General features: G+C 45.8%; 1 protein-coding gene across 15 annotated transcripts in view; it reads left to right on the top strand.

The window, feature by feature from the left end:
* The window catches only part of ANAPC15 (anaphase promoting complex subunit 15), a 60,149-nt gene that overhangs the window by 42,559 nt on the left and 769 nt on the right, over positions 1-16,821 (top strand). For 4 of the 15 annotated variants that reach the window (XM_045782786.2, XM_045782785.2, XM_045782787.2 and 1 more), the window contains 2 exons: positions 15,989-16,113; positions 16,603-16,662. In XM_045782786.2, the coding sequence (XP_045638742.1) occupies positions 15,989-16,113; positions 16,603-16,662 (185 nt within the window). Of the gene's footprint in view, positions 1-11,033; positions 11,109-11,872; positions 11,916-14,398; positions 14,553-14,977; positions 15,102-15,761; positions 15,847-15,983; positions 16,114-16,602; positions 16,663-16,821 lie in introns of those variants that run through there. The other 11 variants (XM_045782790.2, XM_045782783.2, XM_087868124.1 and 8 more) reach the window with 9 other exon arrangements.

Below are 16,821 nucleotides of genomic sequence, written 5' to 3'. Positions count from 1 at the left end.
CTTTGCCCATTTCTAGCTCCAGGCCTTAAGGGACGATTATGGACTGAATGTTTGCGTCTCTCCAACATCCATATGTTGAACCCTAACCCGCCCCCCACCCTGTGATGATACTAGGAGGTGGGCCCTTTGAGAAGTGATTAGGGTTAGATGGGGTTAGTGCCCTTATAAGGGTCATGAGAGAGCTTGCTTCCCCTCTCTGCTCTCCACCATATCAGGACACATCAAGGAATGGGCAGTCTGCAACTTGGAAGGGGGGTGTCCCCAGAATTCACCATGCCGGGACCTTGATCTTGGGCTTTCAGTCTTCAGAACTGTGAGCAATAAGCTTTTGTTGTTTAAACGCCCTGTCTATATGGTATTCTGTTACAGTGGCCCAAACTGACCAAGACAGGGACTAGCAGCTCTGACTTCCTATTTCTTGGAATATTGCCTCTTAGACCTGGGAGCCACCATGTGAGAGGACTGACTGCCCTGCTGGAGAGGCATCGAGAAGCCCATGGGCGACATGGAGATGAGAGGGCCTGGCCGAGGCCAGCCTTCCAGCAAGCCCTGCCGAAGGGCCACGCCCGTGAGTAAAACCGTCTTGGATGTTCAAGAGCATCCCCGACATGGGCTGAACATTATTAGGGGACCCTAGTCACTGCCACATGGAGCAGAAGGATCATCCAGCAGAGTCTTGCCCAAATTCCTAACTCATACAATCTTGAAATACAATAAGAGAGCTATTAAGCCACTACGTCTGTTTGATTTTTTAACTTTGCATTTTGGCATAATCTTCGACTTAAAGAAAAATTGCGAAAATAGTGAAGAGAGTTCCCATATTCTTTGCATCCATGCTCCCCAAATGTTGACATCTTACATAACACAAAGTACATTTCGGCCAGAAATTTGGAGAAGTGATGGCCCTTTCAGGGTGTATCATATCAAGGGGTATGTGGCGTGCACGATGTCTTACTGCTAGCCATCATTCAGTTAAGGTGGCTTCTCGCCGTATAGTTATTAGTTCTCCCTTTGTGAGCAATCAGTATTTTGTGGGAAGATACTCTGACACGATGCGCAATCCTTATCACACGGGCATCCACTGATTTTAATGTCCGGTCTTGCCTGCAACAGTAAACCGCAGAGCCGGACATGTGTGGCAGCAGCTCACGGCTGATAGCACAAGAGTCAGTAGGGCCTTTTTCAGGCTCTGAGAAACAATCTGGCTTCTCAGCTTAATACAGCCACATAACCCTTAATTCTACAAAATTTACAAACTATTTCCACAGAATTCCTCATCACCGCAAGGGATGATCAAATTATTCCATCATTGAAGAGTCTTAATTTGGGGAGGGACCTGATTCAGTTGCCGGTTTTGAAAGATCTCCTGGCTGGAGTGTGTGGAAGGGATGGGGCGTGGGCAGGGCGGTTGGATCTGGTAGAATTCAGGAGTCAGGGCCTGGGATGAGGGCGCCTTGGACCAGCAGGGTGGCAGTAGGGATTCGGTCAAGACATCATTTCAAGATCCACTGTGTGCCTACTATGTGCTAGGCTGTTCTAGGTGCTCGGGCAACAACAGTGAGCAAGACCGCGTCTCTGCTCTCGTGGAACTGAATTCCAGGGAGGGCGGGGAGGTGGGAGAAAACAGATGGAGAGATGCATGGTGACGGTGCTCTGGAGAAATAAAGCAGAGTAAGGGAATCGAGAAGGATAGAGGAGGGGCTTTTTTTTTTTAAGATTTTATTTATTTGCTGGAGAGAGAGAGAGCATGAGCACAAGTGGGGGGGAGGGGCAGAGAGAGAGACACACACACACACACACACACACACACACAGGGTAAGGGACAAGCAGATGCAGACTCCCCGCCAAGCAGGGAGCCCCGCACAGGGCTGGATCCCAGGACCCGAGGATCACGACCTGAGCCGAAGGCAGATGCTTTAACCAACTGAGCCACCCAGGCTCCCTGAGGAGGGGCTATTTTATATAGGAAAGATCTACAAGGTGATATTTGGGCAGAGGCCACAGTGAAGTAAGCAAACGATCCCTATGAGTATGGGGGGGGGGGTGTTTTGTACTAGTCTCAGCCTATCAATAAGCAATGTTGTGGTTGGACTGGCCCTGGCCCTTGTGGTTCTTGTTATGAATGTAAGACGCCTTTCAGCAATCACCTTCAGGGAGCTTTGAAAAAAATAAAGATTTGTTACTTACAGACCTGGAAATTACACAGCAAGGGCACTGGCAGAGCGAGCACACAGGCCTGGGGTCTGCTTTTATTGGGGTCAAAATTGGGGGCCTACGGTTTCACAGGCTCACTATTTATTTATTTATTTATTTATTTATTTATTTAAAATTTTCATTTATTTGAGAGCTTGAGAGAGCGCAAGCGGGGGAGGAGGGGGAGCAGCAGAGGGAGAGGGACAAGAAGACTCCCCTCTGAGCAGGGAGCCCAATGCAGGGCTCAATCCCAGAACCCTGAGATCATGACCGCTGGTGAAGTCGGATGCTTAACCAACTGAGCCACGCAGGGGCCCCTTTTATTTATTTGTTTGTTTGTTTTAAAATATTTTATTTATTTATTTGAGACAGAGAGAGCGCGAGCACAGGCTTATTCTTTATTGGTGAATTTAAAACCTAAGCGCAGGGGGTGGCTGGCGGGCTCAGTCAGTAGGGCATGTGACTCTTATTCTCAGGCTTGTGAGTGCAAGCCCCATGTTGGGTATGGAGCCTACTAAAAATAAAACGACAACGACAACAGCAACGACAACAACAGAGTGGGAATTTAAAGTGTGAGAAAAGAAAAACAAAAAACAAAAAAACAAGTGACCCAAATGGTCAGTGGAAATCAGCCAAGATCTCTAAAACAAAAGAGTCTCAGTTGGGGGCGGAGGTGGCCGGGCTCTTTATCTAGCCCATGTGGCTGGCAATGTGTTTATTGGAGATGGCTGTCCTTGAAGAGGATGTCTCGGTAATCAAAGCTTACGTGAGGCATTTGGGATGCAAAAAAGAACGCCCGACTCTCAAGGTTTACACTATAATCTACCCTGTGATGCTGAGGTATCAGAGCCAATGGTGAGGAGATTAACCGGCAGGGTAGCCAATATGCTAAAAGTCAGGGGTAGGGTACTTTGTAACCCAGAATCTGCACGTCTAAATAGGATTATAGTAGCAAATGCTATAATAATTATACAGGCAATAGTCTGAAATCCAGTCCGCAGCCATTGTCCCAAACTTGAAAGGTCCAGCCCTGAAAACAGGTTAGTGATCTCAGGGGCTTAGCAACCTGTTCAAAGATTCGGGTAATGTTGTGGAATATTTTAATGTCTTGGGCCATCTGGTAAGTAGGTTTGAACTGTCCTGAGTTGGGCGATTGCTCTATACCTCATCAAACTAGTCCCTTATCCCGAGAGTAGGTCAGTTCAGTTAGGGGATTGTCTTCTTTCAGGAGGTGGTGATGAAGGTTGGTTCTCCAAGTTAGGCCCATGTGGTGTAAGTATTTGCATTGGGTATTTAATCAAAGGCATTTCTATGGCAACAAAGGGAAAAAAAAACAAGGTTAATGATTGGAGCAGATTATAATTGCAGTTTCTGTGTTCTGAAGGCAGCCAGTTGGGATTTCTCCATGTTGGGCTTGAAGCATCTTCAGATGGAGTGAGGGCAGACAGGGGCAGTCTGATAGATTTTCCTGGTTTGCAGTTTGAATATTGATCTTTCTGAGTGACCCACACAGCAACAGGCATAGAGATTGCCCATTCATGAGCTGCTGTGGTGATTCTCTGAAGTTTATATCAAGTTGTCCCACTTTAGCTTGCATGGTTTTAGGAAAAAGGCAGTTTTAGTTCTCAGTGATTTGGAATCAGAAGGGTGGGAGAAAAATTGGAAACGTTAGATTAGAGAGTTGTAGCCAGATAGTGGAGGAAATAAGAATTAGTGTCCAGTCCAGTTTACAGCAGTTTACAGGTAGAAAACAAAACCTCAAAGACAACAGATCTGGAATCTGATATTTACAAGGGTGCACTATAGCTTTCCATTGAAACATACTTTTTTCTCTCTACGGTCACCCCTGTTGCTATCAGAAATAATCAAAGAGACTGGTTTGTTTGCGAAATAAATCTAGTCTCCTTAAACTTGGTCTGATGATTTATGTAAATGCAGCAAGAACAGTGATTGACCATATAGGTTCTTTTGTGTCTGCTTTGCTGGAACTTTTCATAAGGAATCTCAGACAACTTTCAGAAGCCTCTGGAGGTTAAGAAGCCAAGCCAAGGATCTGCCATCAGATTTCTGCAATACCTATAGATTTGAGTGAATTCCTCTCTTCTTGAGGTTCCCCAAAATATTCTGAGGCTCCTAGGACTGCCGAGACATGACCTTCCTTATGCACCTCATAGGGCTGCTAAAACCCTGTAAGCTAGGTGCTAGGCTGATTTTTCCAAGGGGCTTTCTTGGCTCCATAAAGTCAAGTATAGTTCCTTAAATCTGGTATCATGTTTGAGCCTATGCATATCTCTCTAAAGTATGACATTCCCATCAAAGCCTTGGTAAGATAACCCATTTTTCCAACTGTGTCCTGGTACAAGGAAAACAGATCCTTACTGAACTTCTGCAAATAACTATATTGCCGTGAAAATAAGAATCCTCGCTGAGAGTTTCCAAATTCTGGAGAGATCAGACAGGAAGAAAAAGTAAACACTTTCATCTTTGTTCACAAAGATGTACTTTACCAAATTGTTGTCATAGCTGGTTTAAGAGAAATTCTTTAAATCTGGAAAACAAAAGATTAAAGATCCAGCAATGTTTCAAACAAAAAAAAATTACAATCATCGTCATCTTTCAGTCCTATGTAATTAATTCTTGATCTTATCTTTTGTTAGCACTTTTTTTTTTTTTAAGATTTTATTTATTTATTTGACAGAGATAGAGACAGCCAGCGAGAGAGGGAACACAAGCAGGGGCAGTGGGAGAGGAAGAAGCAGGCTCATAGCGGAGGAGCCTGATGTGGGGCTCGATCCCATGACGCCGGGATCACGCCCTGAGCCGAAGGCAGATGCTTAACCGCTGTGCCACCCAGGCGCCTCTATTAGCATTTTTATGAATCCAGCTTTTCATAAGAGTTCTGTAAATTCTTTTTTTTTTTTTAAAGATTTTATTTATCTATTTGACAGAGAGAGAGACAGCCAGCGAGAGAGGGAACACAAGCAGGGGGAGTGGGAGAGGAAGAAGCAGGCTCCCAGCGGAGGAGCCTGATGTGGGGCTCGATCCCAGGACCCCGGGATCACGCCCTGAGCCGAAGGCAGACGCTTAACGACTGAGCCACCCAGGCGCCCCAGAGTTCTGTAAATTCTTACCCAGTTCGGTGGTATGATCTGAAAGTTATCAGACACCTGTACTTGTCAGAGTCCTTTCCATGAATCTCCTTGAAGAGGAATTACTTTTGCAAAAGAACCAGTAAAACAGTAAGTGACGGTAAATGAAAAAAGACAGGAAAATGCCCGTGGTTAAAAGTCTGATGAGAGTTCCGTTTAATGAAATCGGCAAGGAAATTCGGTTATTTCTGTGATCCCCAACATTTTAAGATGGTAACTGGAATGATGACTGATAATGCTACATATTAGACTTTTAGGAATTTCATATAATTTCTGCAACCCTTATATTACTAACATATACCCATACAAGGATATCCATAAAGAAGGTTTAGTATTATTTTTTACTTGGCAATGCTTTCCTGTTTTAACACATCAAATAAGCCCAATTCGCTAAATGTCTTTCTTTATACAGAGAGAGAACAAATCTGAGATGTTCCAGGTGCCCTTTAGAAAATCCCAAAGTCCTTCTAAAAAAAAAAAAAAATTTCATTTAGAATTTGATTTGGGGAAGTTTGATTTTTGTCTTTTATTTTCCTCTTTCCCATTATGAAATGATCAGGTTTTTTTTTTTTTAATGTCAGGAAAAATTTACTTTCTTTTTCCTTAACAAAAGTGCATCTTCATACCTCATACCTTCTCTTAGCCAAAAACATATCCTACTTTCCTTGCATAGAGAGCCGTTTCCTTTATTAGTTCTAGTAGCTTTATTTTTTTTTTTAAAGATTTTATTTATTTATTTGACAGAGAGAGAGACAGCCAGCGAGAGAGGGAACACAAGCAGGGGGAGTGGGAGAGGAAGAAGCAGGCTCACAGCCGAGGAGCCTGACGTGGGGCTCGATCCCATAATGCCGGGATCACGCCCTGAGCCGAAGGCAGACGCTTTAACCGCTGTGCCACCCAGGCGCCCCTAGTTCTAGTAGCTTTAATTACATGTATTAATTAGAACCTTAACCCTTAGAAACCTTAATTTCTAGTGAAAACTAAAAGGCAAGCAGTTATGAACTGTTACACCAGCGCACTTTAGATTGGCAAATTTATGAATGAATTTAATAGTTCCTAGTCACATACATAACCCCATAGCACAATTTTTCAATGTGGCACAGGACATGTTTACTAATAGACCCAAATATTGTTAGTGCCCTGTAATGAGAGGTCAAAAGTAGGTAAGTTTAGACTTGTTCAACAATTAATGTTTCAGTAGTTCATTTTATTTGGATGGAAATAATCTAAACCTTCAATGAATTTCCATCATTTAACATAACTTAGCAAAAGAATTTTTTTTTTTAACTTAGGAAAATTCTTTTTTTTTTTTTTTAAGATTTTATTTATTTATTCGACAGAGATAGAGACAGCCAGTGAGAGAGGGAACACAAACAGGGGGAGTGGGAGAGGAAGAAGCAGGCTTACAGCAGAGGAGCCTGACGTGGGGCTCGATCCCATAACGCAGGGATCACACCCTGAGCCGAAGGCAGACGCTCAACCGCTGTGCCACCCAGGCGCCCCTAACTTAGGAAAATTCTAATGGTGAAAGTTACCAAAGATCTGTGAAACTTTTTTTTTTTTAAGATTTTACTTTTTTTAAAGTAATCTCTACACCCAGTGTGGGGCTCGAACCCACATCTCAAGATCAAGAGTCCCATGTTCCACTGACTGAGCCAGCCAGGCACCCTGTGAAACTATTTTTAAGTAAATATGCTATAAGACGTAATTATTGCTGAAAAGTTCACCTAAAATCTCTTCTCCCACTTACCTCTATCTAAATCACTTGCTCCTAACAACTATGTTTAGATTACCCAAAAAAACTTCGTTAGACACTACAGTAAGTCAGCCATCATCCCAAGCTCCTTTTCTTCCTGACAAAATGTATGTTAGAGACAACATGCATTTGACCAGTAAACGCAGGTAGAATAAAAGTTGTATGTCTGCATTAAATTTAATGCTGATAACTCTGAAGACACACCGATTTGAATTAAACCAAAGTTAAACTAGCTTTTATTTACCAGAGATTATCCCAGATAATATGAACTTGAGAAATATTTGGGTTAGTGTCTACATTTCTGAGTTTTAGGAATACTTACTTCAAAAAATGCTCATTTTTAAGCCAATTAAACAGAGCTCTTTTACCGACTAGTTTTGGCAATACCATCTTGGTAGAGAGAGAGGAAAAAAAGACCACATGTACATATCATACATCCATAGACATTTATAAACATGCGGAGATACACAGAGACCCTATAGCTTCTGTTCAAAAATATTAGCCACGAATCAGGTACATTAATATAAAACTAGTTTGTAAATAACAATTGAATCCAAATCAGCAGATGGAACAAGTTAACGTTGCCTGTTCCAATGGCTAAAGCTTTTTACTAATGTTTGTGAAGACTTTTTAAGATTTGTATTTGTCCTTGACAGGTAATCTTAAATTACTTCCTTGGGTGTTTACATTTCAAAGACGTGGTAAGATTTGCATCTTCAAGGGACAGAGAAAGAATTAAGTTTTCTCCCTGGAGTTTTAGTGCCTTTTGGATGGTTTGATAGCCCCCATAAAATACAGTAGCATCGACCTGTAATTAGAGCAGCCTGTAAAAAATAATTCTCTGGACTCAAGGTCAAATGGGGCCTCTTCGGCAATGGAAATGAAGAGGGAGTCATCTGGGTCATTAGGGTCATGAAAATGATAAACCCGTTGGATCATGCTGATTTTGTGCAGGAGGAGAGGGGCCTCCTCTTAGTGTTTTCCGTTCACTGTGAGCCTTGGCAGTGATCGCTGCCATGGAAGCATGGGCATGGAGCCAGGCAATAAATGAATATTTAGTGGTATGAATATTGGGGGCTCTAGGGGCCTTTGCCTTCCCACTTGCCCCTTCCTCCTCACTGGAGGCCTCAATAACCCGATCAGCTTTCCCCTTGGTGGCAGGGATACTCTGGAAGCGTGCTTCTGGTTCTGCCCCATTCAGGGGAAAGCCGAGGAGTTCAGGATCTGTGCGATCTTGGTGGAAACATGCACATAGCCTGGATGGGTCTTTAAGAACGTTACAGATTTTACAGTCTTGAGAGATACTGGCCGGTTGATGCATTTTGGCACCCGTGAGTAACAATTCAGAGCCCACTGCAAACTCTCAATAGCCTGTTGGTTCCCCTCTGTCCTTCCTGCTGCATAAAACTTCTAAGGAAGGTTTGGATTTCAGTTAAGTTTTAGTTTTTGATCTCAGTTTCTACTTTTTGATCTCGTTACCTTCATCTTATATGTTGTTACCCAAAATGTTAGATGACATCGCTGTACACCCTCTTGCTAGGGGCTGTTTTCCTTTCCAGGGTGTCCCAAGAGACCCTTCTGGATTGGGGTCTGCCTCCACTAGCATGATATACAGAGGGTCTTCGGGAAAAGCCCCTGGGCCTCTGAGCGTAATACCAGAGTCTTGGCACGTTGCTATGCATGGCATTGACTAACACCCAGGAAGTGTCCCTGGGGTTTTGCATTTATCAAGGAGCTGGGGTACCTCCTCAGGGTTCTTAGCAGGCCCTGGCACCGATATTCAGGACGTGTATATTTGTCCATTAATTTTTTTAGTGACATCGCACCAGGGATTGGTAATATCCCATCGATTCAGGGGGTGAAGAGCCACAGCAGAGGGTATCAGAAGTGGTATCACAGAGACTCGGGGCCTCTGTTGTATTCTCCCTCGGGTGGTGCCATTGATTTCCGGTTGCAAAGCTGTTTCACTCTTTGGGATAAGGACATATAGTCCCGGCAGGACCCGCTGACTCAGTGGTCGCAGGTGGAGGTCTCCCGTTTTCCTCTTTTCCTTGTGCCTTTAGCCCAGAGCCTCTCCTTGGACAGTGACAGCACCGTTGTGATCCAGTCCCCCTTCTTCAGCTCTCCTAGGCCATGAGATGTGGAGGATCCTTTCACCCTTTAATGGTCAATTAAGGCCTTTATAATTAGTAGTCTAATCATCTCATTAGACCATATGGGCTTCATCACGGTGCTCTGGGGAGACCGTTGGATTATTATGGCAGCTGTGGCCTTTTGGGTTGGACACCACAGACCGCACACCACAGAGCGATATGCAAAAGCACAGAGCCATATGAGAGACCCCACAAGTGGTCCTTCTTTCTCAGACAGGGTTACCCATGTGAGGGAGGTGGCCAGTCAGCAAGTTATGGGTGACAAAGGGCATTCCTGGCAGGAAACTGCACGGGCAGCATGCGGTCTGCCAGCCACACCCACTGTTCTGTGCGGGCCTCAGCCTATGCATAAGCAATGGGGAGATTGGACCGGCTCTTGTGGTTCTTACTTTAAGATGCCCTTCAGCGGTGAACATCAGGAGACTTTGAAGGAGAGATTTATGACTACAGAACCTGGATGAGACACAGCAGGCCTGGGGCCACCCAGGGAGGGCACCGGTAGATAGAGCATGTGGGCCTGGGGTTCTGCTTTTATTGGGGTCCATGGTGGGGCCCCAGGGTTTTGAGGGCTCAGTCTTTATTAGTGAATTTAAAACATAAGAGTGAGAATTTAGGGGCACCCGGGTGGATCAGTTGGTTGAGCATTGGACTCTTCATTTCAGCTCTGGTCATGATCTCACGGTCCTGTGTTTGGCTCATGCTTGGTGCGGAGTCTGCTTGTCCCTCTCGCTCTGCTCCTTCTCTCTCTCTCAGTTCGTCTTAAATAAATAAATAAATAAAATCTTAAAAAAAAAAAAGAATGAGAATTTAAAGTGAGGGAAGAGGGGTGCCTGGGTGGCTCAGTCGGCTAAGCGTCTGGCTTTGGCTCAGGTCATGGTCCCAGAGTCCTGGGGTGGAGCTCCAGTCAGGCTCCCTGCTCAGCGTGGAGCCTGCTTCTCCCTCTCCCTCTGCTGCTCCCCCTGCTTGTGCTCTTGCTGTTGCTCTCTCTCTCTCTCAAATAAATAAATAAAATCTTAAAAAAAATAATAAAGTGGGGGACGAGAACAGACAAGTGCCCCAAATGATCAGTTATCAAAATCAGCCAAGATCCCCAAAACAGAGGAGCCTCAGTGGAGGGGAGCTGGCCTGGCTTTTAGTTTATTAGAGACAGCGATGGATTGGCTGCTTCAGTAATCAAAGCTTAAGTCAGGCACCAATTTTACAAAAAAGAAAAGAAACAATGTTCAGTTTACATGGCCAGAGGGGTGTGTTCCAAGCAGAGGGAAACGTTAGCCTAAGCAGGAAAGCTCTGGAGCAGGAATGCGCTCAGTGCATTTCAGGAACAAGCAGCAAGGAGGTATTGTATTCACATCACTCAGCTCTCGCCCTTCCCTGAGCTTGGAGAATTCTCTGCACAGAGCCATGGATAGCCCTCTCCAGCCTATGGGCTCTGGACTTATTTCTGACTGTTGAGAAATCCCTGTCATACCTCATGACTTCGGCCCAGGGCTGGCTTGTGAAATACACAATGAAGGAGCAAGTCGTGTCTCAGGACAGAAGGGCCAGGTCTGAGGAGTATCTTCCAGGGACTCACATTAGAGCTGGAGACGTGTTTGGGATATTATGTTAGAGAAAACAGAAGCTGGGAGATGAGTGGAATCTGCCTGGGTCCCAGCAAGTCAGCAGTAAGGCCAAGGTAAGGCCCGGGATGCCTGACTCCCACCCTGACCACTCCATCTCAGGGCCACCAAAGCCCTTCCCATCCGAATCCTCCTAACATTCTTTCTGTCTCTCTATCCCCAGATACCTAGTTCTTCCAGAAAGGATTTTCACTGTTCTCCATACACATCATTACCTTTCAACTCCATGTCCTTGAAGGTAATAATGCCTTTTGAACATTGCCTTCTCCCACTTGTCTACCAGGTAAAGTCCTACTCATCCCTCAAGGCCCTCTCATATGTTTCCTTTCCTGGAACAAAAGTCTAAACTCAGTTTCTCCAGGACTGATTCATTTTTCCTTCCTCTGTGCTCTCATAATACTCTCCACATACATTGATTTTAACATTTACTACCCTCTCCTCTGATTGTCTATAATTGTTTTAGTCCTCACTGGACTATATTTTTCTCTAGGACAGGGATTATTTCTGCTTCTGTCCCTAGGGTCTAGCATGGTGTCTGGCATTTGCTTGGCACTCAATAAATGTTGACCAATGGTGGAACAAATGAAAGAATATGAAGCAAACTTCTTTTTTGTTTTTTTAAGATTTTATTTATTTATTTGACAGAGAGAGACAGCGAGAGAGGGAACACAAGCAAGGGGAGTGGGAGAGGGAGAAGCAGGCTTCCTGCCAAGCAGGGAGCCTGATGCGGGGCTTGATCCCAGGACCTTGGGATCATGACCTGAGCCTAAGGCAGATGCTTAATGGCTGAGCCACCCAGGCGCCCCATGAAGCAAATTTCTTAACCTCTCCAACTTAGTTTTATTACCCTTGAAATAAAAGTAAGTTAAACACTCAGCAAGGTTAAATGATGGATAATGAATGTAAAGCAAATGTCACCATCATTGATTGAGTTGCCCAAGCCCAAAATAGGGAATCACGCAAAATTTCCACTTCTCCCATTCCCTTTTCCCTTCCCCCCAGCTAACCAGTCACCATGGCTTGTTGAACCTGGCTGAAGACTTTGGTAAGAAACCCTAGGTTACCGGGGAATTTCCATTAGGCCAGAGCTGTCAGGAAGCATGGGAGGCAAAGGATGTTGGAGGTCGGGAGTCTATAAGGAAAAGGAGGAGAGACTCGTGGGCACATAGGCCACAGGAAGAACAGATAAGGGATCCAGGAGAAGGGAGACATCAGGCTGAGTCCTGGGGACATAGAAACCACTCAGTTCTGTGCCCTCAAGAAATCTTGGTCGGCTGGGGAAACCAATAGAAACAATAGAAACAATTTGTACAGAACGAGGCTGTAGTAGAGCCGCTTTCCTCCTGATACCCCTTCTTTACTTGGCTTGCAGGATATCACCCAGCTTGCCTGCTTTTCTACTTATATTTTTGGCCCTCCTCAGTCTGGTTTGCTGCTTCTCCTAGTTTCCTTAAATGCTGAATGTTGAAGGAAACTATTTTCCATCTACACTCACTCCTTTGATGATCTCATCTAGTCTCAGGGCTTTAAATGCCATCTGTGTGCTGATAACTCCCAAATTGGTATCTCTAGTCTAGATCTCTCCCCTGACCTCAGACCTCCTGCCCCCTCTTCCTCCTGCCCTCTCACCATCTGTACTCCAACAAGCATTTCAAACTCCACACATCCAAAAATGAGCTCCAGATAGTTCCCCCCACAAGACAACATCTCCCTTGTCTTTTCCATTTCAGGAAATGGCAACACTGGTCTTCCAGTTGTTTAGTCCAAAAATTGTCTCCTTTCTTCCTCAGATACTCCTCATCCAATCTGTCAGCAAGCTCTCTTGTCCCTACCTTCTAAATATATTCAAAATTCAACCACTTCTCATCCCCCACCTCTGGATTATTCTAATAGGCTCCCAGTTGATCTCCCTGCTTCTGCCACTCTCCCTCCTGAAGCTGTTCTTCATAGAACAGCCGAGTAACTCTGTTAAAATGTAAATCAGATTGTGTGGATCCTCGGCTCCAAACCCGTCACAGGATTCTCAACATGGAGTAAAAGCTAAAGTCGTTATTGTAACTTGCAAGGCTGTATTCTCTGGCTCCTGGCTACCTCTCTCCTCATCTCCTGCTCTCACCATAGTACATTATGCTCCAGCCATTCTAGACCATTTGCACTTGCTCCCTCTCTGAAATGCTCTTCCGTAAATATCAGAACAGTGCCCCCCCCCATCTTTTTCTTCAGACCTTTACTCAAGTCACCTTCCTAATAAGGTCTTCCTTGGCCCCCTACCTAAATAAAACCTCTCCCCTCCCCACTTCTCTGATTTATTTTTTCTGGTAGGTATTTACTGCAGTCTTAAAACTATATGTTTTGTTTTTCTATCTTCTTTATTATTTATCTCTCCCATTAGAATGGAAGCTGCATGGAGATTTTTGGGGGGTCTGTTTTGCTCACTATTGTATACCCAGTACTTAGACTAGTAACAGGCATATAGTAGGGCACTCAGTAGGCATTTGTTGAATGAATGAATGAAAAAGGTGGACATTTCCAAGAGGCAAATTTTACCCTTTAATGAAGAACTTTATAACAACTAGAGCTGGTTGGAAACATAATCATGTTAATATACACAGCACACTACCTCTTAAACATGTAATCTCAACAAATCCTCACATCAGTCCAGGATAGGAAGGCTGCGCAGTTTATGAAGCTGGTTGAAGAGGAAATGGTATCCAGGTTGGGAGAAAAAAGACTTGTTAAAGTTCACATATCTGGTGTGGTCAGGAGTGGATGATTGCTAGCCCTAGACGAGGCTGGTGAATGATGGAGCTTAGTGGGGGTTGGGTTCGAAGGACTGCCGGTGGACAAGAAGGCATGATCTCTGAAGGGGAGGCTGAGTCAGAGGTTACTGTAACAGAAGCATCAGCAAAGGACTGGGAGAGATGACGAAGTTGACCACTAAGATATTTAGCCCAGGCCTGGAGAGGGCATGACTTCCCCAAAAGCAGTGCCCTGAGGCTGACTAGTCAGTCACTCAAACCCATACATGAACTCCAATGCAGAACCGGACAGGCAAGCTTAAGAAACCAGTGAGTCCACTGTGGGTCTGCAAAGTCCGGCTTCTCCACTGGACTGTGAGGTCTATCGGGGCAGGGACCGTGTTCTAGATTTATTCCCAGCTTCTGGCAGAGCCTGGAATATAGTAGGGACTCAATGATTTCTGTTGAAGTCATACATGAATGTATGCGCCCAAACAAGAAACTGAATGTGAGAAAGAACAGATAGAAGGGGCGTAATATCGCCCAGCGATTTTGGGGTAGAAGCAGACGAATCTTCCTGGGACGCGGCAGGACAAACAGTCCTAGTACTAAAGCAGGTTGCTGCCAGCTATTTTTCGGCAGAGGTTGGCAAGCAGATCCTGGCTAGGGACGAAGGGGCGGGGTTAAATGGCGCCGTTGGGGAGGGGCCAGGCTGGGGCGGCCGAAGGGCGGAGGCTCAAGGAGGGGCCAATAGAGCAGGCAAATATCCAACCTCAAGGATGTGACTAAGGTGTGTAACGTCACATCCGGTGTGGTGGGCGGGAGCGGGAAACAAAAGGAGAGCAAAGGCGCATGCGTTGGTGCTTCGTGTGTTCTGGCGGGCTCTTCCGCTCAGGCCGAGAGAAGTGCTTCCGGGTCGCCGCCGGCTGCCGCCTCCCGGCGCGGTAAGTACAGAAGCTAGGCTACGGCAGCTGTCCCCTTGCCCCCTCTCTTCTCCCTCCCCCAGAGAAACCCCGTGGCCCTGACCCGGCTCCTCAGGAGCTCCAGGTTCAGACTCCTTTTAACATTAAAGAGCTCCAGCTCATTGGCCACTTCCTCGAGGCTAAGCCCCACCCCGTCGTCCAAGATCCGTCACTCATTGGTGTCACTTTCTGTCACCCAGCATTTCTTCCAGTTAATTGGCCCTATTCAGGCCCCGCTCCTTTTGCGATTAGCAACCCTGTAAGGGCAAATGCCTGTTCGAATCCCGCCCCTGCATTCTTCGTGTTGGTCCACCCCGCGGTCATTATCATAATAAGCAAAGAATGGGCGGTAACTTTGTGGCGAGGGGTGGGCTTTCGGAGCCTCAGTTTCTGGCCTCTCCTACTTATGGGGCCTGAGGGTGGGTACTGACTGTTGTGCTGGTGACGTGGACCTGGAAGCCCAGGTTCACGGAAGGGCAGCGGCTGGCCCAGGATCGGTCAAACGAGTTTAGGACAAAAGCAGAACTAGATGTAGGTCCTTTTCTCCTGCTCATCTCCTCTAGTGCCTGGCCCCGATTTCTTCCCCGTGGGAATTCGATGCCCCAGCTCACTTGTGACCTAGAGCCAATCGTTACCTGTCGCAGGGCCTCAATTTTCCTGTGAGGTGAAAGGTTTTAGTTCAGATTTTCTGGGACCTTTCTGGTCAGCCCCCTCAGCTGCTTAATCTGTGCCGAATTTACCTATTCCGTCATATGTTAGTTCATTCAGCCCTCCATTTACTCATTTATTCATTTACTCATGCTTTTAGAATGTCTTTCTGAACTATCTGCACATGGTACCCACCCCCATCCCAGTTTAGCTGTGGTTCATAAGAGAGGTGGTTAGTGTCCTAAATTTCTGATACTGGGTAAGTATGGTACAGATCATCATAGAGGGGCAAAAAGGAGGTCTTACTGTTTGGAGGAGGTAAAGATAGTGTCAGTGGAGCCCTGTTACCTCTAATTTTGTCTAATTTTGTAATACCAGGCTGCATTCCGGATTCATAACTCCACATTTGGCTTCCATTCTCTTCTCCCCCTCCCCCCCCCCCGCTTTGAACAGCTTAAACCACTTTACTTCTCCATAAAGTAAATTAATTATCAGAATAACTATGAGGTTGTAGTATAATTGTTATTATTCCCCATTTTACAGATGAGCAAACTGAGGCTCAAAGAGGTTAAGTGACTTGGCCAAGGTCAAACAGCTAGTAAGTGGTGGAGCCAGGACTCAAACCCAGGTCTGTCTGATTCCCACAGAAAAGAGCTATTTCCCTGCTACCTTCTGCTCCACCCCATCCCCAAATCAAATGGTAACCAAATAAAACCCCAAACCAAAGACATCTGACAGCTGGATTCACCCGGCCCTTTACCTCAGTCTAGGAGCCATGTCTACCTTGTTTCCCTCACTCTTCCCCCGTGTGACTGAGACACTGTGGTTTAATCTGGATCGACCCTGTGTGGAGGAGACAGAGCTGCAGCAGCAAGAACAACAGCATCAGGCCTGGGTGAGTAAGGACCTAGCCCAGTGCTGGAGCCTCAGTCAGGGAGGAGCTTTTTGCCCTGAGTTGGGAACAATCAAGCTGGGAGGCAGGAGGCCTAGGTTCACATCTTTGTATGACCCTGATTTACTGTGGGCCCATGGGACTTCTGGGCCACACTGGAGCCCAGGCTGTTTTCCCTAAAGCATAGGAAATAATTTTGACTTTATTGAGGACCTGGTAGATGCGATATTCTAGACTGACTCTCTCTCACTTCACCATCACCATAATTTTATGAGGAAACCATGGCCCAGAGAGTTTATGTGGCTCTTATAACTTGGATCAAGTTTATAAGTTAAGTGGCAGATGACAAGAGACAAAGGGATTGACTTTTTCTGGAAACTGGAAACTTCTCCACACTTGAGGGGTCATCTTAGGGGCTGTGTGGGCCAGTCCCATTTCCCTGACCTGTCCTGCTCGGGCCCTGACCCTGCTCTCCTCCCATTTTGGCCACAGCTCCAGAGCATCGCAGAGAAAGATAACAACCTGGTACCTATTGGCAAGCCGGCCTCAGAGGTGAGTGGTTCCAGCAGGTAGCGCTTGTGTGGGGTCCAGGTGGACTAAGGCTCTGCTCTACTTGTGAAGGTCCTGCCTCTGACCTCAAAGCAGTTGTGGTCCTCAGCTCTGGGTGGAGAGTGGGTGGCCATTGGATCCAGCACTAAGGTCCTGCAGAAC

The sequence above is a fragment of the Ursus americanus genome, chromosome 16 (genome assembly GCF_024610735.1).
Source record: "Ursus americanus isolate L20-20 chromosome 16, mUrsAme1.1.p, whole genome shotgun sequence".
Taxonomy (NCBI): domain Eukaryota; kingdom Metazoa; phylum Chordata; class Mammalia; order Carnivora; family Ursidae; genus Ursus; species Ursus americanus.
This window is presented reverse-complemented; position numbering and strand designations above follow the sequence as displayed.